The sequence below is a fragment of the Eschscholzia californica genome, unplaced genomic scaffold, assembly GCF_041429995.1.
Source record: "Eschscholzia californica isolate CP2 unplaced genomic scaffold, dmEscCali1.0.p SCAF_4, whole genome shotgun sequence".
Taxonomy (NCBI): Eukaryota; Viridiplantae; Streptophyta; class Magnoliopsida; order Ranunculales; family Papaveraceae; genus Eschscholzia; species Eschscholzia californica.
In genome coordinates, this window is record NW_028238461.1 from 24328828 (window position 1) to 24352346 (window position 23519).

At 33.8% G+C, this 23519-nt stretch overlaps 2 protein-coding genes and 1 long non-coding RNA gene across 3 annotated transcripts; 2 read left to right on the forward strand and 1 right to left on the reverse strand.

Annotated features, from left to right (window-relative positions):
• Positions 1 to 3006: 3006 nt before the first annotated feature.
• On the forward strand, positions 3007 to 5937 carry LOC147543803 (profilin LP04). The gene is made up of 3 exons (XM_086632148.1): positions 3007 to 3370; positions 5294 to 5431; positions 5662 to 5937. The coding sequence occupies exons 1-3, from the start codon at positions 3248 to 3250 to the stop codon at positions 5794 to 5796; spliced, it is 396 nt and encodes a 131-aa protein (XP_086488274.1). The 5' UTR covers positions 3007 to 3247; the 3' UTR covers positions 5797 to 5937.
• Positions 5938 to 6613: 676 nt separating this feature from the next.
• Positions 6614 to 10622, reverse strand: LOC147543804 (O-Glycosyl hydrolases family 17 protein). Its single transcript, XM_086632147.1, has 4 exons — positions 9869 to 10622; positions 7602 to 8876; positions 7121 to 7151; positions 6614 to 7015 (listed from the first exon to the last, which is right to left on the reverse strand). The coding sequence occupies exons 1-4, from the start codon at positions 9921 to 9923 to the stop codon at positions 6886 to 6888; spliced, it is 1491 nt and encodes a 496-aa protein (XP_086488273.1). The 5' UTR covers positions 9924 to 10622; the 3' UTR covers positions 6614 to 6885.
• A 10010-nt stretch (positions 10623 to 20632) lies between these two features.
• LOC147543805 (uncharacterized) lies at positions 20633 to 22077 on the forward strand. The gene is made up of 5 exons (XR_015224087.1): positions 20633 to 20712; positions 20857 to 20970; positions 21062 to 21123; positions 21285 to 21360; positions 21884 to 22077. It is a non-coding gene; the product is annotated as an uncharacterized LOC147543805 (long non-coding RNA).
• Positions 22078 to 23519: the final 1442 nt, after the last annotated feature.

A 23519-nucleotide genomic window follows, 5' to 3' on the forward strand; every position in this document is an offset into this window, starting at 1 on the left:
GAATTAATATTCAAGAAAAAATGGGTGAGAGGTCCAAAAACAAGGCCCTATTAGTACAAATAGTCCACTCATCTCCCAAAATGAATAAAAGCTCAAAAACAAATTATAAACCCACATCTAACCAAAAACGGATCCCAATGCACTAAATCCCATCTCTAGGGAGAAATTTTTTTTCTTCTTCCAACTTTACCCCTTTATACATATAATTTTGTACACAATTTTCAGAAATATGGTACATTATTCAGATAATGTGGTACATTATTAAGATAGTTTGTACACTTTTTAAAATGTATGTTCTAATTGTTTAATGATTTACAATATGTACATTTTTAAGAATGTGTAAGGAATGATAATACAATGTATTTTCTGCAAGCTTCTTTTATATTTTAACCATTATTGTCGCATTGTATTAGTTGGATCATACATTACATACAGTGTATACTTTATTTGTATTTTATAATTTAACCATTACTCTAACATTGCCTAACTTCTACCTTACATTGCTCATCATGTTTTTCAAACATTACTTATGATTTTTCATGCATTTTTCAGAATTATTGTACATTATTCACATAGTTTGTACAATATACCAGATACAATTACACACTTAAAAATGCATTGTACAAACTACCAGATACAATATACCAACAATGAATTAGAAAGCATTACATCTAAGACTCATACAAAGTCAAGTTCGTAACCTAATTTTTCAGATGTTAAGAACATAAAACCGTAGACTAAAATGGAATACACATTTAAAAATGCATTGTACAAACTGTCATATATTATATACAAATTACCAGATGTATTATACAAGCTACCAGATGCATTACACAAACTACCGGATGTATAAAATCTGTTGACTGGGGGTATTTTAGGCATTTTAAGAAAAGGACTAAAAAACTTAATCCAATATTCAATTGATTGAGGAAACGGACGGAAGCTTTTTCAAGAAGCTTGGGTTTTTTAGGAGAGAGAGACTCTCCTTTTTTCCCCAAACCAAAACCTACAACTGCTATCTTCTACTGCAAATCCAACACGATCTCGCCATTAAATCTCACATGCAAACACAGATATCAAACACCAACTACCACATATAAACATCCACCCACGAAATTACATGATCAGCCAATCACAGATATGCATAAAGGCTTGATTTCATCTAATTATACCCACAATCAATAACCCTAGAAGAGTAGCAGCATAGACATCTCCAATCAATCAGAGAAGAAGAAGATAAGCAAGGAAGGCTCAAGAGATGATGTAAATAACCACTAAAGAGAATCACCCAGCTATCCTCTTCAGATCTAAATATTTCGGCCAGAGGAAAGTCTTTCTGAATCTTAACTCTTTTATTTTTATCGTCTTTTCATCTCTTTCTACTTCCGTTGAATCTATACGAACCATAGATTTGTTGTTTACAGATCTGGTTATTGCACTTCTTGTACCAGTAGAGACCATTCATCTCATCTAGGTATCAATTTGTAGTCTTTTTATTACAACCTATTACACCCTTATCTTGACTGTTATCAATTTGGATTCTTTACCTTCAACCTATTAACACCAAATCTTGCCTCTTAGATACTCATTTAATCGGAATAGGATGTCTTTTTTATTTCCTTTGTTGATGATTAGCTTTGTATCGTTAGAGGGCGATCTTAGAGCCCAACATATGGTGGTTTTTTTCATCCCTTTCATGGTAACCGATGAACTAACCCTAGGTGCACACATCTATTCGACCACAACTGAATATAATTTCAACCCTCGATCTCATCCTGTCGTCTTCCATTACTGCACCCAAATAGCTTTCACCTCCTGGAATCATATTAGATTTATGTGGATCCATCGACTGACTTTGTGGATCATGAGTTCATAACGTTTATCTTATAAGAGGTTCAATATAAGTATTAACTTACCTTTTGATCCTGGACGACACCATACTTTGCATTTTAATCTCCATACTCGTCGTGAAGACTATGTTACCTATCTTCCAGCTCACGTTTTGATGAGTACTTGTGTATTTGGTGATATCATAGGTGTAACTCTGAATCCAAGTTCTGTAACATGTTCACTTCCACCATTTTACGCAATTTTATTGTGTACTTATGTCGGATTAGCAGGGTACTCATACTCGGGCTATGACGGCGATCCCATTTCCCAGGTGTCTGAACTATTTCTACATTGTAGATTTCGATCGGATATGGTCTCTGTACATGGAGAATACTGACGGGATACCTCGGAATCATCCTATGATTCCATCTTGCAGACACCCTCGTTTCTTCCGGAAATGTTGGGTGTATGCTTAATAATCCATCTTAAGTGTTACAAGAAGTTAGATTCGAGCTTCATCTTAATAGATACCAGACGAACTCACAAGTTTAAATGTTGTATCTTACTCAAGAAGAGCTGCCAGCCTTGCAAGCTACAGAATGAAGACTGCTCTACAAACAGAAGTTATAATTTGCACTTCTTCAGTTCTGATATTTTGTTGTATTTCTTTAATTATTGTATTTATGTTTTTCTTCTTAGTTTATTGTAAAGAGTTCTTAAGAGCATCTCCAATGGGACACTCTAATAAACACTCTAAACATCTAGTTGTCAAGTGTCAAATAAAGATTCTCTTTCCTAGTGTCAATATAGAGAAACTCTACATTTGTTTGGTCTCCAATGGAGATCTCTAAAATCTCTTACTTAATACACATGTCCCTCTTCAATTCAATAGATAAAAAGTAGTTGAAAAGCAAAGTTTTCTATTGGTTGAAATAATAAAGTAACACTTAGAGAGTCTCAAGTAGACACTCTCATTTTAGAGTTTCTCTCTCTAGACACTCTATAATAAATGTGTCCAACTCATAATAGAGTGTGTAACAAAATGTTCCATTGGAGATGATTTTTTAACAAAAACTCCAAAAAGTCATATGTGACACTCTAAGTGTTAGAGATTGAGTGTCCCATTGGAGATGCTCTAATATTAATGTATTCCCTTTCCACCAAAAAAAGAAAAAGAAAAATTGAGGAAACGGACTCGAGGAGCAATTATTCAATCTGGTGAAACGCGTAGTTCGAGAATATATTCGTTTATCTTTTAAGGCCCAGACTTCGCTGTTCTGACATTGCTGTCTCTCTCTCTCTCTCTCTCTCCCTAGATTTTCCAGAAAACAACCGTAGGCACCTAACCTTCATCTTCTCACAATACAAAAAACACTAGTGAGAGAAAGTTCCAGAGAAAAGAAAAAATCAATCAAAAATGTCTTGGCAAACTTACGTCGATGAACATCTGATGTGTGAAATCGAAGGGAATTTTCTTACTTCTGCCGCCATCATCGGTCATGATGGAAGCATCTGGGCTCAAAGTGCTAACTTCCCTCAGGTTTTGTGCTCTCTTCTTTAGTTCAGATTCCGATCTGAAAAATAATACTGGATCTTTTTTATTTGTGTATTAGTTTGATATCTCGATTGAGTCGATCTGAAAGGCAATCAGTGTTTTGGTAGTGATGTTTATATTTGATCATTTAAATGAATAAGTTTTTAAATCTTACTAAATTGATCTTGATTTGACATTATCTGGATGTTTAGGTTTTGTTAAATTGAGATATTTATCCAGTGATTGTTATATTTTCAAGATTTTGACAAGGTGTTGATTATTGGATTTTTGAAGTCTAGGTGGATCTAATTTAGTAGGTTTTATGGATTAAAAAGAAAAGAAAAGGAAGAGTCCTAATTCAATGAGCTCAACCTCATAGGGGGATTATGAGCTTGAGCTCAAGGACCGTTGATCTAAGACAAAATAAGTATGTGTGTACTCCTAATAAAGAGGTAAAAGTATGACTTAGTGTTTATTGCTTTTACCTAGTTATTTGGAGTACATCTATATATCTTTTTGTCCTAAATTGATTTAACATGATCATCGGTCCGTTAGCTCAAGCTTATAATTCCCCGTATAAGCTTGAGCTCATTAAATCAGGGCTCAATAATGAATACCTTATTTACCTATCAAAAGAATAAACGATTTAATACCTACTCTTTAAATTATAATTATTTCGATCGATGTCCAAAATCATTTGGCTTAATGAATGGACACCCACTCCGCGTATTCGATTCCCATGGATATGGAAATACATTATTTATTGAACTTGGACATAAGTAAGATTGATTTAGGAATAAATGGCTCTCATGCCTCTTAGGGTGATCTTTAGGGTCTTTATATGGCCTTTAGGGCTCAAGATGTCTTTGAGATGGTAGTTATTGAGCTTATTCAATTCATGATGTAACATGTTCATCATGTATCTATGCCATGTAATGATGTAATGACTCTTGAGTCTATATAAAAAAAATTATTATGATCGATTGTTTTCTTTTTCTGGAAATGGAACTCCAAAAGTCATTACATTCATTACATGACATGGATACATCATGAATACTTAATATGAAGATACATCATGAATTGAATAAGCTTTATTCTTGCTATCAACAAAGACATCTTGGGCCAAAAAAGCCATATAAAGACCTTTAAGATCATCCAATTCCTACATTTACTTTATTCATACCCTTTTAACACAAGTCAATAAATAATGGATTTTCACCTCCGCCGAATATTGGACCTATGAACTCAGGGTTTTGTATTAGATGCAAAACAAACTAGCCAAGCACTTGTTGGTATGATCGATGTGTTACGTGCAGTATGATAGGATGCAGTTTAAGGCAAAAGCGTAAGGCACCCTATAGCTAGGTACAAGACGAGGGTAGTAGCTAAGACAATAATGATCTCAAAGAACAGTCGACGCCAAGTTATTATAACGTTGATCAATCACTATGTTCAAATGCAATTTCATTATTAGATTTATCACACTCTTTTGTGTTTAACTATTTCTTGAAGCAAATTATTTATCTTCTTTTCTCGCCTGCGTCCACCTCCCCCTTTCCTAACTCTTGCTGTTTTATTACCATATGGCATATTTGGTTTAAAAGAAACCATAACGCATTAATGTTTTACTCGAATGTAATGACTTTGCCCTGCCTTAAGGCTTGCTTCGGGTGCTTGTCTAACTGCACCTTTACTACGTTATATTGAAGACTGATCCAATTTTCTTTTGTAGGTTGCTTGATTCATTAGTTGTGTTTCTTTTTAGATGTACATATTTGCAACGATGGATCTTTGTTTTCTAATTATCTGTTGGGGGGATGACTCGTATTCATTTTTATTATTGTTTGTTGTTTTATGTGTTATTCATGAACCTTTCAATTATTTTTCGGTGTTTGTTTGTTCATTTCGACTATGATGATGGTGATATAGATAAAACCGGAAGAAGTAAGTGGCATCATGAAGGACTTTGACGAACCCGGTTCACTTGCACCAACCGGCTTATATCTCGGTGGGGCGAAGTATATGGTGATTCAAGGAGAGCCAGGAGTTGTCATTCGAGGGAAGAAGGTGAGGACTTCATATCTCACTCACCCTTCTTAAATTAGCTATTTATGAAACAATGATGATATTAGATTTTTAGACTCTTCAATTAAGTTTTTATTAGGTATGATAAATATCTCGGTTCCACCCAAAAGAAAAATATTTCAGCTAGTGTAGAAGTAATGACTAATTACAGAAGATATGGAAAGAAATATTAATAAATTTGGGATTAAAGTCTTCCATGATCGTTTTTTCAGGGCTCTGGTGGCGTTACAATTAAGAAAACCAACATGGCTTTGATCGTCGGGATTTATGATGAACCTATGACTCCTGGTCAATGCAACATGATTGTCGAAAGGCTCGGTGATTACCTCATTGAGCAAAGCTATTAATTCCTATTGTCTCTGTTGTGGCTCTTCAATATGGTTGTTATCAGTGAATGATATTGCATGATTCTCAAGTAATGAGGAGGAAGTCTGTGTGTGAAAGATATGGAGTTTGATGCTTGATTATAAGATATATCTTTATATTAATGTGTGCATCTCTGTTCAGTATTTGTTTACTTCATTTCGGTAATCCCCCAGCCTGTGAGGGGTTGTGATGATTTGCTATAGACATACATGCTATGTTAGCTGTGAATCTTGACGACGAGGTTCTTCTGCACCATCTCTCTCTCTCTCTAGTGTGTGTTATGCCACAGGTTTCTCACTGAAAGTTACATCGCCCTATAACTTCTTGTAGATGGTTGATTGTAGGTTAGATATGCTTTTGAAGACTGAAATTTACTTGACCTCTTTAGGTTGGGGCATTTTTATTTACCTTCCTTGTAGTCAATTCTTTTTTCTTTTCCAAGTTGACATAGTATTAGAGCTTTGGCCAATTTTCGGCTGCTACCAAAAACAGAACAAGACCTTAACTAGAATAAAAATGGTGAAAACTTAGCTACTAAAAAACAAGGTGTCAAAACAAAGAATAATTGCTTATTTTCATTTGGGTCAAGTTCTTCAAGAAAACCACTTTAACTATCAAGATTGGAAGAGATGTGCTAAAGGAATCATTTTTAACACCTCAAGTAGGGCAACCACTACCAACTTGACTATGTTGTTAGGATGAATGAAACAATTTCAGGTCAAATTATTCATCTTCTCACTATTTGGATGTTACATCCATGTCTTCTACTAATCCATAGAGAAAAAGCAATACGCAATATCAAATCAAATAAGAAATACTTATATGCTCGAGCATCTGAGTAATAATGATCAATGGTTTTGATATACGAAACGGTTCTACCCGAACGATGAATTGATCGATACATGGCATACTATTAGCCCTACACAAACATAACCCAAAATTAGGCATATAGTAACACTGTCTTTTACCATGTGCTTTTCTTTAGTGTTCTTAATGAACAAAGTCTCCCTGCAACTTCTTGCGGCTGAACTCCCCGAAGATGAGACTCTTTGGAACTAGACTTCTTTTTGTTAAGCCCAGACTGCGAAGAAAAAGAGAAAACACACACAAGACAATCTGCGTATCAGTGTAGAAGTAGTACATTTCGCTCCCGAGGAAGGTGCAGTAGCAGCTGTGACGTTAGTTGGCACTTTCATGTTCCTGCCACAACAAAAGTTCTTCAATAAAGACGACCGAAACAAACAACTAAAACAATAATAAGAATTAGAACAGAACAGGAACACAAGTTGTAAGATTTAAACATACCCGATTGTCATGTATAAGCAGTTATCATAACCTGCACGTAAATAAAAAACATATATCGTTAAAAATTATCCCGGAACCCTTAAATATTTCATAGAGAAAATGTAGATTAGCAACACTCAAGTGACAACGAACATCTGGCAAGAGTGTCTGAGTAACAGTCGTGGCTATCAGAAACGGCAAAATACTGAAACGAGTATCTATGTCACATAAAATTACCCGAGACCTTGTAAAAGAAAATAACCCAAAGCAATTCGAGAAGGATTTTCTTCTCGATAGTTTACCAAAAATCATCTCAAGCTTTAACCTAATCAGATACTTCACTTTACATTTTCTCGTTAATCACGAAGGCATGTTTCTAAATCTCAAACTAAATCTCAAATAGGGCTCTTAATTATCAGGGCCAGTCCTTGTCCTGGTTAGCATTAACCAAGTCACTATCAAGCATATAGTGTAGAATAAAGTATAGATATAAAAACATTACTTGGGTTTTTTGTAGTTTTCACTCCTGCACCTCCAAAACCGCAAGCAATGTCAGTAGCTCCATTTTGCTGATAATAGTTGTTGAACGCATAAGACGCATGAGAAAGTAGAGAATCCGGCTGATAACAAGGTTGGCTAGGTTGAATAGCCGAACAATCCACATTTCCAGAGCTACAAGCCCAATCTAAAGCACTTTGTAAGTCCAACTCCGAAGCAGTAGATGAAGCAATACACCACGATGTTCCATTAGAACTCGTCACGTTTGCTCCTGTATTCACATTAACTGGCGCTTTTCCAGTCATATCAAGGTTATAAACACTTGTCTGATCTGGATAAAACAAACCCCAATTCCTCTCAGATGCCAATCCGGGTTTCCTGTTCTCATTGAACAACGAAAAAATATATACGTCCATTTCCTCTCCGGGCTTAGCTGGTGTTCCCGTATCATTGATGACATGACGAATCAAGTTACTGTTGTAGGTTTGAGCATTATCAGGAGTTGCAGCTGTTTCTTTAGGAGATCCTTTTGAAGGCCACCCTGTCTCAGTAATCATGATTTTTATCGTCCTGAAATGTAAAGCCATTAACGCAAAATAAAGAGCATCTATTTGGGCATCGAGCATGTTTGTATAAATAAGCCCAGTGTTTGGATCAATAACTTCTGAGGAAGATTCGAATAATGCGTAGTCTAGGGATACGTTAGTAGCCGAATCTCTGTAAGCATAGTAAGGATAAATATCGACCATGAATGGGGACTGGTTCTCTGCAAGAAATTCTAACATGGGTTTCAAGAAGTAGGCATGACTACTATTAAAAGCTCCAGCAGACGGGGGAAAAGATCGAGACAAAACCCCAAGTGAATGGGTACTCGATATTTTAATCTTTCTATGAAGTCCGGCTTTTCTTAGAGCTGTATGAACATTTTTCATGGCAGGAACAACAAGAGCAGAAATATTGCCGGAGCTTTCAGTTACTTCGGCACCTACAGTTATATACGTAATCTTTGTAGCAGGGTAGTAAGGCAAAATTTGGTTCTTTAACCATGTATCGGCATTGGACTGAAACTGAGAGAAGGGCAATAAATCTGAATTCGGAATTCCAATCATAAGTTCTACTCCCGTGTTAGCGAAGGCCTTGAGAACTTGAATATTGGTGTCGTAAATTCTTAGGTATTTGATGTTGTGAAGTTTAACAAGCTCTGCTACTTTATCAGGGGTTGGAAGATCATCGGCATTTCTTCCATAGCAAACTCCTATTGTGCTTCCTCTGCAAAAATCTGAAACAAATTTATCATTAAATATCCATTTTGCATAAATTTATTAATTTCTTGATACTGAAAAACATCACAATTTATATCCTAAAGTTGTCTCAAGGTGCTACTTATGTGTCAGTCGAAATGAAGCAATATAATGTGACATTCCGAGATTTTGAAGAACGATGCATGCTTATCAAATGTGCTACTCAAGCAATTCCATGGGAAAGCGTTTGGTATAGCTAACTGAACTTTTTTGCCCTGATATAGTCAATTTGGCTTTGAATAAGATTGACACTGATGGAATCATAGAGTAGAAACCTCTCTAGATGCATTTGACCTATCATTGTTCGTTCAAAGTCTACCGATTCGAAGAATGTTTGGCACATCAAAGAAACACACACACACACACACGCACGCACATGCACACATATAGAAAGAGATTCGTGCAAAATATGGGTTGCAATCATGATTCAACTATGACTGATTCAAGAACCCTCTTAACTCTTTATCCAAGCTTAGGGCAGCATTAACACCAGAAGACAGAGTTAAACCCACAAATAAAACCAGTTCAGAATACATTATGTCATGTCAAATGTGTAAATAATAAAGATATTGATGAACATTACTTAGTGATCACCTATCAAAAACCTTAAAGTCAATGATCATGAAATTTCAATAGATACATAACATTTTCTGCATACCAAATCTTTCTTTATAGATTCATATTCATACACATGGTAACAAAGTTTGATGTCTATCTGGAAAATCAAAACCTAACTCTGTTTAATTTCAAGCAACCCAAATGGGTTTTAAACCAAAAACAATAAAAATAAACTCAAAAAATAAACAGATATAGTTAAGATCAAAAAAAGAAACCACAAACATCTGAAAACAAAAGTACAGATACAAGAGACAAGATTGAAAATAAACAAAACCCACATCTCAAAATCTAAAAAGAAAAGGCAAAAGAAAGAAATGGAGCTAAATAACAATGGCATTTGAGAGAGAGATACCTGTAAAGAACAAGAGAAGAATCCCCACATAGATCAATCCAGAACCTTTCACCATAGCTACTTCAAAAAAAAAAACTTCACTTTTCTCTAAAATCTTTGAGAGTTTCTTCCACTCTTTTAGTTCAGTACTGATTTATGGTTCTAATAAGTAATCTTGAGGAGGAGCTCAAGATAGTGAGAGAGAGAGAGAGAGTGGAACTGTACGGATGTCTTTGTTGGAGTTGCCTACTACCTACACTCACAGAGTCACAGTCTACTCACTAGTCTACAGTGTTGAGAAACCGGACTTGAGAGTGTTTTATTAAATTGGGTTTAATAAAAATGTCCCGATTTTCCCTACTGATTTATTAAATTTTGGTTAGTACTTCCAACCAAACACACTACAAATATACTCTCTCTTGATATCCTCACAAAAACAAGATTTAAAAATTGGGAAGGTTAGAGACAAAGATATGCTAAACGCCATCACCAACGGTAAAGAACAACAAAGAGAAAAAGGTAAGGAGAAGGATTCTCCTTGTTTTTTGTGTTTGGAGTTGAACCCTTTGGTTCTTGGCCGATTGCCCCTTTATCTCTTTGGGCTAAAGGCAGCGACTTCGAAAAATAAAAAGAAAATCTCCGAAGATTTTTCATTATGTCCTAAAGTCATGGCCTAGACTGAATAAGAATTTGTTTAAAAGCTCGTAGTCTTCTTGAAAATTTAGGGGGTAGTGGAGCAGGACTTTCACAAACTTTCATAGACAAAATGTCCCATAGACATTTCAAGACATTTCGGATGACTTATTATAGACAACATGTGTTCATAGACATTTTCAAGACATTGAGAGTTTGTAGACAAAATGTCTTTATAGACATTTCAAGACATTTGATCCATAGACAAAATATCCTGGGGACATTTTAAGATCTTGAGTCCATTGACAAAATGTGTAATGCATATTATATTTGTGCTAATCAAAAATATATTTTTCGACTTTTGTAGACATCTGTGAATATTTGTGGACATTGATGGACATTTAGTAGACATTTATTATTTTATTATTATTATTATTATTATTATTATTATTATTATTCTTTAATCACATGAAATAATATATTTATACTAACATTTCAAAAATATATTTTTCGACTTTCGTAGACATCTGTGAATATTTGTGGACATTGATGGACATTTGGTAGATATTTATTATTTTAATATTATTATTATTTTTTAATTACATGAAATAATATATTTATACTAACATTTCAAAAATATATTTTTCGACTTTCGTAGACATCTGTGAATATTTGTCCACATTGATGGACATTTGGTAGACATTTATTATTTTAATATTATTATTATTTTTTAATCACATGAAATAATATATTTATACTAACATTTCAAAAATATATTTTTCGACTTTCGTAGACATCTGTGAATATTTGTGGACATTGGTGGACATTTGGTAGACATTTATTATTTTAATATTATTATTATCGTTTAATCACATGAAATAATATATTTAATATTATTGTTTAATCACAAAAAATATATACTAACATTTCAAATACATATTTTTTTCAACTTTCGTAGACATCTGTGAATATTTGTGGACATTTGGTAGACATTTATTATTTTAATATTATTATTATTATTGTTTAATCACATGAAATAATATATTTATACTTAACATTTCGAACATATATTTTTCGACTTTCATAGACATCTGTGAGTATTTGTGGACATTGGTGGACATTTGGTAGACATTTATTATTTTAATATTATTATTGTTTTTTGATCACATGATGGACTTCAAATGTCTCTTGTTTTTTGAAAGACATTTTGGCTTCCAAATGTGTCCCAAATCCTTCACAAAATCCATCAAACTATGAAATCCACCAAAGTCTGGGACATTTTGGAAGCCAATCGAATGTCTCGGACTTTCATTGACTCTCAAATGTCTGAATTTGAATGCCTCAGACTTTCGTGGACTCTCAAATGTCTGGATTTGAATGCCTCGGACTTTCGCGGACTCTCAAATGTCCACGAAAGTCCCAATCCAATACCCCCCCCCCCTAGATAATTTAGAGATACCTCCTAACAACTAATGTTTAATTAGCGATATCTCTTTTCTTAATTAGATATTAGTGAAATCTTTGTTTTTTTGCAGTTAAAAGTACGAAAATAGCACTACACTTGATAAATGTTCTTTTTTACCTCTCATGTCACTACGACCGACATAACACTTTAATTTCGGCCTTCCGATGAATTCTTTTATCTAATTTGTAAGTTCAATCAATAATTTTTTTCTAACTGTTTAATTTTTAGTTCAATTCATAGTTTTAGTTTGTATTTGTATTTTTTGAATGTATACGAGTTATAACTAATAGAAAGAACAACAAATATCAAAAATTAATAGAAAGAACAACAAATATCAAAAGGTCTTCTTCAAATTGGTTACACATGGTAACATCAATTTTCATGTAATACAAAGAAGAGAAGATTGAAATTTGTTCTTACAATTGTGCGATTTTTATTTTGAATTTCTGCGATTATTAAATCTTTGATAAATATTATTGGTAAAGTAAAAAAAAAAAGATGGATAAATGAAAAAAATAAGTATGAGAAATGAATATTCGTCGGCAAAGGATAACATCAAAGAAATATGAGAGATCAAAGAAAAAAGATAGGTAAAACAATAAGGATGAGGGTATTTTCGTACTTTTAAGTGCGAAATAGGGGGTTTCACTAATAACTATATACACATAATTTTTTTTTTTAAAAATACTAATAGAAGGACTCAAACTCATGTCCTCATGGTTACAACCGCACTTTAACCACTAAGCCAAGGACTTCTTTGTGTTAAATTAATACACCACAACATATATATATATATTATATAACCTATATATATAATTCTTTTTTACTATTACTAGTTATATTTTTTTTCGAGAGGATCCATCGAGTGCGGCCGCACCCTCTCGTACCCCATGGATTCGTCCCTAGCTCCCATGAATTATCTGGGCTCCAATGGTGGCCTTTCGAATCATGACTTTTGAGTTATTCCTTTCATTTTTTCTTTCTCATTAACTATGACATTAAAATCCAAATGAATTGTATTCATCTTTACTTTCTTCCACGTTACCTCCTCTCTACTTTCAATTTGTAACTAAAACTTCTCCCTTCCCCTCTCACTATTTTCTCTTGCAAATCAGTCTCTTTAATCTCCTTAACAAAAAAAATCTCTTTGATCTTTTCATTTGTTTTGTTACAAAAATGAATATACAAAATTTCTCTCTTGTTTGCAAATGTAAATAGTATTTGTTTATCCCGTTATTTTGGAATGTTTGGGAATTGAAATCTCTTCTTATTGGTTTTGTTTCAGATATAGTACTAAATTTTCTTCCTATGCATCTATGTTGTTCGATGTTTCAACAAAAAAAAAATCTATGTTGTTCGACCGAATTCCTAATATGATCATCTTTATCGTCCATTCTTATATTTAGTAGTCAATTTATTTAATAATAAATATGTATATCAATGACATTTTAGCTTGCTATTGTGCTATTGTTTCTTTTTTTTTTGAGATAATATTTTCCTGTCATTTTTGTTTTAAACGCGTAAAAGTGCTCAACGAAATTATTTGTGCCTTATGCACGGGTTATACCTAGTATAAGTATAATTGATAATCTCTTGCATTCGTAGTGACTTTTCATTAGGGGGGGGGGGGGGGGTAATTGACGATCAATCATCGATCACTTTCCTCCGAAATTTATTTCCGAATTTAGTTGTCGGAAATGATTTAGTAAAATCCTCGACTAGCTGAGTCACTCAGGTAAAAGAACCGTCTAGATCGTAGTTAATCTTTAGAAAACATTATTTTGTGCATGTAGCACTTCGGGTTTATTATTGTGATAGTGGTGGTGTAACATCCACAGTTCTTTCCATATGTTATCCATTAACAAAATGTTTAGATTGCTTCAGGATTTAGTTCCATGAGATTGGGTCCGTCAAGATTCATCAGTCTTGACCTCATCGCCGGTTGATTTTCTCGTTTATCATCTTCAGTACCACTAGTGAACCTCGGTCTAATTTCTTCCCTATTTCTCAGTATTCGGCTTTTATGGAGTCGTCTAGCTTGAAGAAGATCTTTTGCCTGCCTTTGAATATCTTCAGGCCATTCATCAGAATTATCATCTTGTATATTGGATCAAGTTCACATTTCTTCAAATAATTCCCTCAAGTCCACTGACAAAATTTGTTTGGTTTTTCATATGTTACCTATTCCATGCTCTTTCTAGGATCGGTTAATTTTATTGTTTACTCAGTTTGAAGAGGTTTTCAAATAATTTGTACCCAAGTTGTAGAATATTTTCCTTATTTATGTGCATTTTCCTCTATGATTTCTCGAAGAAACCCTAAGTTTGTGCTAAGTTTTTCTACCGCGTTCGTAGTTCCACTAGAATTCCATGTATTTGAATGTTAAAATTAGTTTGATTGAAAGTGTAATTCCTTGGTAATTCGTTCTCACAACACTTCTCCATTAGAAGGAGATCATCTTGTATATCATCAAGGAAGTTCCATGAAATTCCTTGATGATGATGTTTCCTAATGGTTTCCACATACACAGTCATTAACATCTCCTTGAAGGTGAGTAAACTGTAAGCTTTTCCAGGGATTAGTTTGACAACCAAACATCTTCTCCAATCATCTCTAGAATTTTTGTCTTAGGCTTTACCAGTAACTTTATCTTGTTTATTCTTTCGCATTAGATTGTCCATAAAAACAACTAATGCTTCATATATATACTCTTTCCCCTCCACCCTTTTCTTGTTGCATGTCTTGTGTTTCAGGGTGATAATGCTATCTTGGCATTATAGTTTGCTTCTTGGAAAAAAAAGGAATAAGACACATTTTATAAGAGTTATTATCTTTCGACCTTCAAAATTCACTTTGTTTAGCTTGAGGACGTATTTTGCATAAACTGCGAAAAGAAGAAACTACACACGGAGTTTTATTCATAATAAATTTAAAACGAGACAAAGAGGGATGGACCAAATTAACACCTATGGCATAAACCAAAAGAAGAAATTAATCTAGGCTCCGTGTGGAATTTTCGTCAGTTGGTCCTGAAAAATACATAAAGTGGAATTGAAAGTCACATCACAATTTAAAGGTTTAGAAATAACTGATATTAAACTGAATTCGGAATGTGAAGGGTGTTATATAGAATAATTGAACAAACTAATTAGGTGGGGCAACACTGTATTTGGAAAAGCGAGTGAGAAAACTAAAATTACGTTTGTTCCCCCCCCCCCCCCCAGTCCCCTTCAAGTTAGGTAGAACTTGACGCCAATTAGACGAAGAACACCTTCTTCTTTAGACTAGATAGATAGTTGGGAACTATTCTCTCTTTTTCTCTAACTTGATGTTGTAAAGATAGAAATATCTTTGAAAATTTTCCTTACCTATTTTTGTTCTAATGAGGCCTTTATATAGAATTCCTAAAGTCAGAGTTCAACCCTAATTAGGTTTTTTAATTGCCATGGAATCAGATTTTAGGATTTCACCATAACATAAACTTCTATTTCTTATGGTGGTGGGCGGCCGACCACCCTATGCCCTAATAGGCTAGGTATGGTCGGCCATATTAGTACGGCCGACCATGGCGGCCGACCCACTGAGGGGTTTTAAGTCCCCGATCTAAAACCCTTTATGGCATGGACTCCGTACTATCTTTGCCTTAGCCTTTGCCTGGCCTTCTGGACATATCTATGGATCTAATCCATAGTTTTTATGTCTCATCCCTCTAGTCATATCTTCTGATCAAATCGAAACTCTTTGGTGTAGCCCGATGTAGGATCCGGACAAAGTTAACTGCGAATCACTCAGTGATTCGGCGATCGTAATTGGTTTCTAGCTAAACATTACGATCCCTAAATTGTCCGGACTTTGAAGATCTTTTCACTAATTGTCTTATCCGACAAATTGCTCGCATTTCCACTTTAGTCGACAAAAATTTCCTTTCGTAAGTTCACGAGGTAGTTGTATGGATCAGTGGAGAGGCTCATAGCAACCGATATGGTGGGTCCTTAGCTGACGACTGCGGCATTGATCGTTGGTTCACGATGTTTTGGTGGATAACCATGAATTTTGTAACATTGTGTTCTTACTATTCCCATTTGCAATGATCACAGAATGACTGAGTCATCTTAGCCCGAGGGGCGTCATCTCGGTCTAGCCGAGAGGAGATGACGGTTGAATAACGTGTTACGGCTAAAGCGGTCGATTCCATTGGAGAGGGTTCGAGAAAAATTTGTTTGACCTCTCTTGCTTCACTAAACTATGGATACATTGACTGTTGGAAATGGATCCATCCAAAGTATTTGACTTCTAATAGCGGAGAAGCAACTATGAAGCCATTGTGAAATTCCATAGCAAGATCTTAATTTGTTCGGTCAACGACAGATTCACCGTGACCACAAACACATGGTTCATGAGAGGTAAGAGATTTCAGTTCATCTTGAAGAGACTTCAAGTGAGTAAAATAAGAAGAGATGCCAGAGTCTTCTTGTTTGAGGTTAGTAATTGCTCTTTTAAGTTGAAAAACTTTAGGGGCATTAGTTTGCTAGAACGATCATGAAGATCAACCCAAATTTCAATGCATTCATCATAAAGGATGATAAATATGTCAGGAAAGACAAAATTAAGGATCCGACTACCAACTAAATCATTACAATGTTCCCATGACCGAATTTTAGAAGCAGCAATAGGTTTTAGGAAAGAACCATTGACGTCAAAACCAAATTTTTCTTTGGCTCTTAAAATCATCTTCATTTCTCTAGACCAAGAGACATAGTTATCTTCGATTAAAAGAGGGGTAATGTGAATAGTTGTTGGAGAATCAGAATGATGAACATCATACGATTCAAGAATTGGAGAATAAGCAGAAATAGAGGGTTGTTCACCTAAAGAACCCATGTATTAATCGAGAAGGAAAAAAATTAAGCTCTTATACCATATGAATTTTAGTCGAGATGAGTAAAGATAGAGAGAGAGAGAGAGAGAGAGAGAGAGAGAGAGAGAGAGAGTGCAGCCGAGAGAGGGTGTGGTATTAAAGATAATATAGACTCTTGTCTTGAGTAAATTTATGTTACAAGTATTTATAGACTAAGGTACAAAAATATAGACATAAAAATCTTACAAACAACTAAATATAAGAAAATATATTTGTAATTATCATAATGGGTGAAGGACTTATCATAATAATTTGATGTGCATCCCGAGTTCGATTGAGTTTCTACTAAGAACATGACGAAATGCAGTTGCACCTCCAGGGAATCCTTGCCCAACATATGTAAATAGTTTGGGTCAACATTCGGACCGTAAAAGTTCTCTTCTTACAAGAGCAGTAGATCCATGGCCAAGAGTAGATGATGGGAGAGAGAAAAATCAGTTTGTAACCTGTAAAATAAAATAAAATTATATAAATTTTATTATTACATCTAACTGAAAATGTAACAGGAACAAACTAATATACAGTACACTGGCAAAAGAGACAAGAACATAATATTGTAGCAGGAATGGAAGAATGTACACTACACTTGAGGGCAAAGGTGTATCTATCGCGCTAAATAGAAAAAAAAATTGTAGAATAATGGAAGGAAACTTTAAGATGTTAGGTGTAACTTTCTATTCACCCTACATCTCAATATTCCCAGACAAAAGAGGTGAAGTAAAAATGATGTCGGGAACTAAACAATGTATAGTAAATGTTTCTGTACACATTACATTTCAATATTGTCCGAGAAAGAAGGTAGCGTATAAAATTCACAAGCACAGGTAATAGGATCTTGAAATTGTAGCCGAAACGGAAGACTGTACAATATACTTAACAACGTAAACGTATATCTGTGACGCTAAATTATTTAGCACTCAACAAAAGAATATAACAAAAACTAGTACAATAATCGAGAAACTTTAAGATGTCAAATAAAACATTCTATGCACTCAACAAAAGAATATTCCCAGAACAAAGATGCAAAGTGAAAAATGTTACCGAGAACTTGACAATGTATGGGAAATAATATTTTGGGTTATTTTCTTATTAGTCCCCAAAAGTGTGACCAATTTCCCGCGTAGCCCCCTAAAGTAGCGAAACTACCGAGATGACCCCCTTTTGTACTTTTCTATGCATGGACTAAAAAATAAACTTTAGCCTTTCCAATATTACTTTTTTAGTCTTTTTCTTTTCCTATTTTTTATTTTAGTCCATCTTTTTCTCTCTTCTCACTTTCATCTTCATCTTTATTTTATCTTTTTCCTCTCTTTAAGAAGACTTCACTGATGGACGTATTCAGTATTCTTGAGATTTTTTTTTCTTTAAAAACATATTTTCTAATCATCTTCTTCTTTCTTCTAACACTCCCACTTTTCTTTCTCTCTCAACGACGGAGGGTCTTAAAAATTGTAAAAATAGATTTATTCACAAAATGGCTTCTTGAACAACAACCTCATCTTCTTCAAACCAAAACTTTTTTCTCTGAAGAAACAAATTAATTCTCTAGTAACCCAGATCTATGTAGGAAAAATTCTAACAAACCTCGGTAAGATTTCAACATCTTCTTCAACTTCATCTTCTTCAATTCCACAAAATATTTAACCGAAGACGTAGAAATTAGTCGTGTGAAATTCCTAGAGATTTAACCGGAACTGAGATTGTAGCCATGATTTTCTTTTCTATTAAATTGAGGGAGAAAGTGAGCCAATGTATAGAAAAACACAAAATGGAGCCATCTCAGCATTTTCACTACTTTAGGGGGCCACGTGGGAAATGATCAACACTTTTGGGTCCCAATCGTAAATAACCCTAATAGTTTACACCATACATTTCAATATATTTCCACACAAAAACTGTACGGCGCAACAATTACTATACCGATTCAATTCTTGTGGAATTATTGCGGTTGATGATCTAGCAATATATGAAGAACGCAGACTGAAGAACTTACGCTACAACCTGCATAAACAAAGGAAAATAAAATATTTTACTAAACAACCAAAACAAGAACAAATACATATGGCACTATAATAGTGTATTTCACCATATTGGAGTACTTCAAATACTGTTCCCCGAGAGTTCAGTTCCACCCATGGACTCTTCGGAAAAGAAATCCTCTACTACTTGACTGGGATGACATTTCTTCTGTATCCATTTTGCAGGAGAAATAGCAAAAATACAGGATATGAAACAGTATTCAGTAAACTGTTTGAAGAGAGAAATTTTGAAGATAATAGTAAAAGCTGATCGAGTTAAAGATAACTATGTATCTAGCGGACATAAAATATTGAAAAGGAAAATATTTGGAATAAATCCAGACATTCCATTAACAAAATAACTTTTGGTAAATCTGTTTTTGTAAAGGAATATTCAACATCTTTAAGAGGATTACGGTTCTGTGAAAAGAATATTCATCTTCTTAAAACGATATCATTGAAGACAAGAAGATAAGTTTAAAAATATTCAAAGCACTGACTTGAAAAAAGAAGAACAGACAAAGAATCCAAGTATGTTGAAGATCCTTTGGCAAAGTACCTTTGCCATATAAATATAGTAAGAAAGATTTCAAAAAAACAAAACGGCGGGACTAAAATTTTCGACCAATTTGGTAGAAAAATGGCGCTAATTCCTCAATCTTTAGAGAGCAAGAGAGCATGAAGATAAGATCTTTTCCTTGTAGAGGAAGAAAGAATAGGCAAATATCAGATTTTGGCTGCAAATTGGAAAGAAAAATCTAAGTGGAAAGATTTCCTTCTCATGATTGGATCCTCATTTAATGTAAAATCACCATCAGTCTAAAAAATTAAGGAAATTTCCTTCTCATGATTGGATCCTCATTTAATGCAAATTCACCATCAGTCTGAAAAATTAAGGAGTTGAGGCTCAATATACCGTCCAAGGACTAGTAGAAAAAAGATTAAAAGGGAAAAAAATAGGGTTTTTTGAACTTACCCCCTCAAAACTAATTAGTAATTGAGTTTACCACCTTCAGTAATTAGTAATTGAGCTCACCCCCTTGAATTTTGTATTTTTAGCAAAACTACCAATGGCATGTTTGGCATGAGATGATAAAATCACAAATTACAACCAAAATCAATCTTTACTAATTTTATTACCGACTAAATCAAACAATAAAAGTAAAGTGGAACAACTACGAGGAATCATATCGAATGATAATTGTTCTTGATAGTCACATTTATTTCACGTACGCCAAACACAACCTTTGTGTTTTTGTCAAAAATAACAAATCTAAGGGGGGTAAACTCAATTACTCATTATTGAGGGGGATAAACTCAATTACCAATTAGTGATGAGGGGGTAAGTTCAAAAAACCCCAAAAAAATATGTTGTTTCTGACATATCGAACTTTCCTCTCATTTTGGGTTTTGGGCCGGGGAACTTTATTAACCGCCCAAAATTTGGGCCTCCAACTCATTTTGGGGGGAAAAAGGATTCTAACAATATTTCCTACTTAAGAAAAAAAAAAGAAATAAGACACATTTTATAGAAGTTAAACTATGTCCATAACAAAATTTACTAATAATGATGTTTTCAAATCTAAACAGATTACATCCAACTCAAAATTTAAACTTAGAGCCAAGTAAGTGATTGAATCAAGAAGATATTTTATAATTAAGAGAAAAGAATTTATAAAACGTTTCTAACCTAATAAAAGAGATCCCAGAGGGCACAAAAGACCTCTTTTTTTTTTTTGGTGATTGCTTGAAGGAGATTTCTCTAGGAAAAAAAAAATGGGGATTCCATCTGAAAAACAGAGAGTTCAAAACTCCAACCAATGTATTCTAGGTACTCCTCTTCCTCCTCCTCATCTATTATTTTTCATCTTTATTTTATCATTCATGTATGATTTAAAGATTTTAGGACATAAATATTAAAATCCATTTTAATTGCAACAAAAATAGGTTATTTATGTGAATCCCTCTTTGATAGGCTTGTAACATGTTACACTACTTTCTACTAAGTTACATGAAGTTCGACCGCCTAGTGGTGAAGTTCTTGGTCTTCTAGCGAAAATCACTTTTTGAAAAAATAAAAAACAAATTGGTAACCAAGATCTAAACCATTTTATTTTATTTTATTTATTTGTATTTTTTTTATTATTTCATATGTTTTTATTCTATATTTTTTTTTACAGAAGCAGCAATTGAAGGATTGAAGGCATCTATTGTGACATCCGTTTTTACGGCCGTGCCCACGGTATTAAAATTTATTATTATTGTTATTATTATTATTGTTAATATTATTATTATTCAGGACGCAATGCCACCTGAATTCCCCTTTGTTTTGTTATATTTCAGATACTGATTTTAATTGTGTAGGTATTAATCAATCATTTGTCACTATAATTTAAATTTCAGCTGCTTGCTGTTCGTATGGTACCTTGGGCAAAGACTAACATAAACTATACTGGTCAAGCACTTATCATATCCGGAGGTAAATTCCAATCGCCATAAATTAGGCCAAAGCTAGTAATTTTTTTTAACTAGTCTTAAAATTTTAATCGAATTAACATTTTATTTTACTTTACTATTAGGTAAACTTAAGAGTTTTTTTTTTTTTTTGCATCTTTATCTAACTCATGGAGTGGCATCTTAAAAATTAAATCTCCATCTCAAATGCATTAGTCAAAGGAATTATGTTTGACAATCTTTATTTTGTTATAAAGAACACATTACTTCTCGTATGGTCTTCAGATTTTTTTTTTACCAGTTTCCTGTCTGATGTCGCATAAGTTTGTAGTCGTCTAACAACAAACCCATGTAATAAGTAGATAAATTCTTATAATTCTGCCCTCACAGTATGTGGGTGATTTTTTTCCCGTACTTTGCTTGAAATGTTAAGGTCCAGTGGCACATGAAATCATAGACGCTAAATTCTTGTTTTGATAAACAGTGAAAATCAAGTATTAGTCTCACTAGAAAAAACTCACATATGCTTTCATTTTTTTGATAAACAGCGGCCATTGCAGCATTCTTCATTACTGCTGATAAAACTATCTTGGATTGTGCAAGGAGAAACACACAGTACGAAAAAACAACTTAATCGTATTGCTTTCTTATCGAGCTTCTCCGACTTCTCTCCGTCCTTTCTATAGGGCACACCTTCATTTTCCTTGTGTGGACCAGTATTTTGCATTTAAACAGAAAGAGGTGACAAATTGACAATGTGGTGTTTTCATTTTTATTGAAATAGGTGTTTTCTTTTTTGTTGAACAAAGAAAAACCTGATTCAAGAAAAAAATTGGCTCGAGTAACATATCAACGTGTTTGTCTTTTTGCGATTCTATGCTGTCTCTTGACTTGTTTAAATTCGTATTATATTAGGCTTGAAATAAGTTGAATCAAGACACTATTATCTGAAATAATTGTGGAGCCTCCAACTGAAAAAAAGCAGACTCATACACCTCAAGTTTATATTTGCCCCACTCACATACGTTAGATTTAGAAAAGAAAAACATGAACGACACCTTAACGCATAGTTTAGTTTTTAAACAATGGGATTTATGACCTTTCAATTTTGATAACAAAAACTCTGTTGTATTTTCGTTTCAAGAAAATTGAGTTGTTAGTAAAAACATTCTTTCATCTCCTGGTCGGGAGCGACAGTTTCTTTTGAGACCTTAGCCTAGTCCACTGGCCCAATCTTGGATTTCATGCGCTGAGAGATACAAAATATAATTCAACAAACAAGTGGTGTTAGATTTTTATTATGGGAAAATGACTATTTGAGTTTAGAAAGATATCAATATAATCAAAAACACCTACATAATTTTCTATTAACTAAAAGTTATTAAATTATTACTAGTAATGATACATGAAGTTTAGAAAAATATAAGTATTTACTAATAAGGTCGTTTTTCATATTTTGTATTCCATAAATACCCTCATCTAATAGAGTCAGTTTCTCTCTCAAGGAACATTTAGGGTTTCTTTTGCTTCTTCTGATCTTCTCCCATTCTTGTTCGTCTTCTTCGTCTACTTTCAATCTTCTTCTTCCTCTTAAATTCTTCTAATCGTATTATTGATTACAATTTATGGTTTCTTATATTCAGATCCCGATTTTAGAAATCTTGTTGAGAATCTCTTGCCACGATTGCTGGCTTGAAAAATTCACAAACCCTAGAATCCTCTACAAAGTTCATTGAGTTCGGATTGAATTTCATTTTCACACGAAGAGAAAGAGAGAGTCTTCAACACAAATCTGTCATCAATTCGATTCTGGTAACTTTTCCTGTGATGCTGTAAGTTCTTTCCTTTAATTTGGACCTTTTTTCAATTTGGGTAGTTCTTATTTTATCCTTCTGTTGTGTTTGTTGTTTGAATTTTGACATTTGAAGTTCTAGGTTTTGGGAGAGATCTGAAAATTACTTAGTACAAACAATGCTTGTTTTAGGATCATAAGAGAAGTTCGAAACCGAAAAACCTAACCTTTTTTTAGTATTCTTTAGAGCTAGTTTGGGTTTTGATCCAACTTATTTAGGTTTTAATTCTTCACGCATTTGAATTTTGTAATTAGGAATTGCTTGATACCACAATTGAAATTGATGATATCTGGATATTTCTTCCTACCGCCATTAATGTGAAACCTTAAGA

What these genes read in the sequence shown, in the direction of transcription:
- LOC147543804 (XM_086632147.1), bottom strand. Translation starts at nt 9,923, where the DNA reads ATGGTGAAAGGTTCTGGATTGATCTATGTGGGGATTCTTCTCTTGTTC. An exon ending in TCTTCTCTTGTTCTTTACAG is followed by an intron (nt 8,877 to 9,868) that starts GTATCTCTCTCT and finishes AATTTGTTTCAG; the next exon opens with ATTTTTGCAGAGGAAGCACA. An exon ending in TGCTTATACATGACAATCGG is followed by an intron (nt 7,016 to 7,120) that starts GTATGTTTAAAT and finishes TTGTTGTGGCAG; the next exon opens with GAACATGAAAGTGCCAACTA.
- LOC147543803 (XM_086632148.1), top strand. Translation starts at nt 3,248, where the DNA reads ATGTCTTGGCAAACTTACGTCGATGAACATCTGATGTGTGAAATCGAA. An exon ending in AAAGTGCTAACTTCCCTCAG is followed by an intron (nt 3,371 to 5,293) that starts GTTTTGTGCTCT and finishes ATGGTGATATAG; the next exon opens with ATAAAACCGGAAGAAGTAAG. An exon ending in TTGTCATTCGAGGGAAGAAG is followed by an intron (nt 5,432 to 5,661) that starts GTGAGGACTTCA and finishes TCGTTTTTTCAG; the next exon opens with GGCTCTGGTGGCGTTACAAT.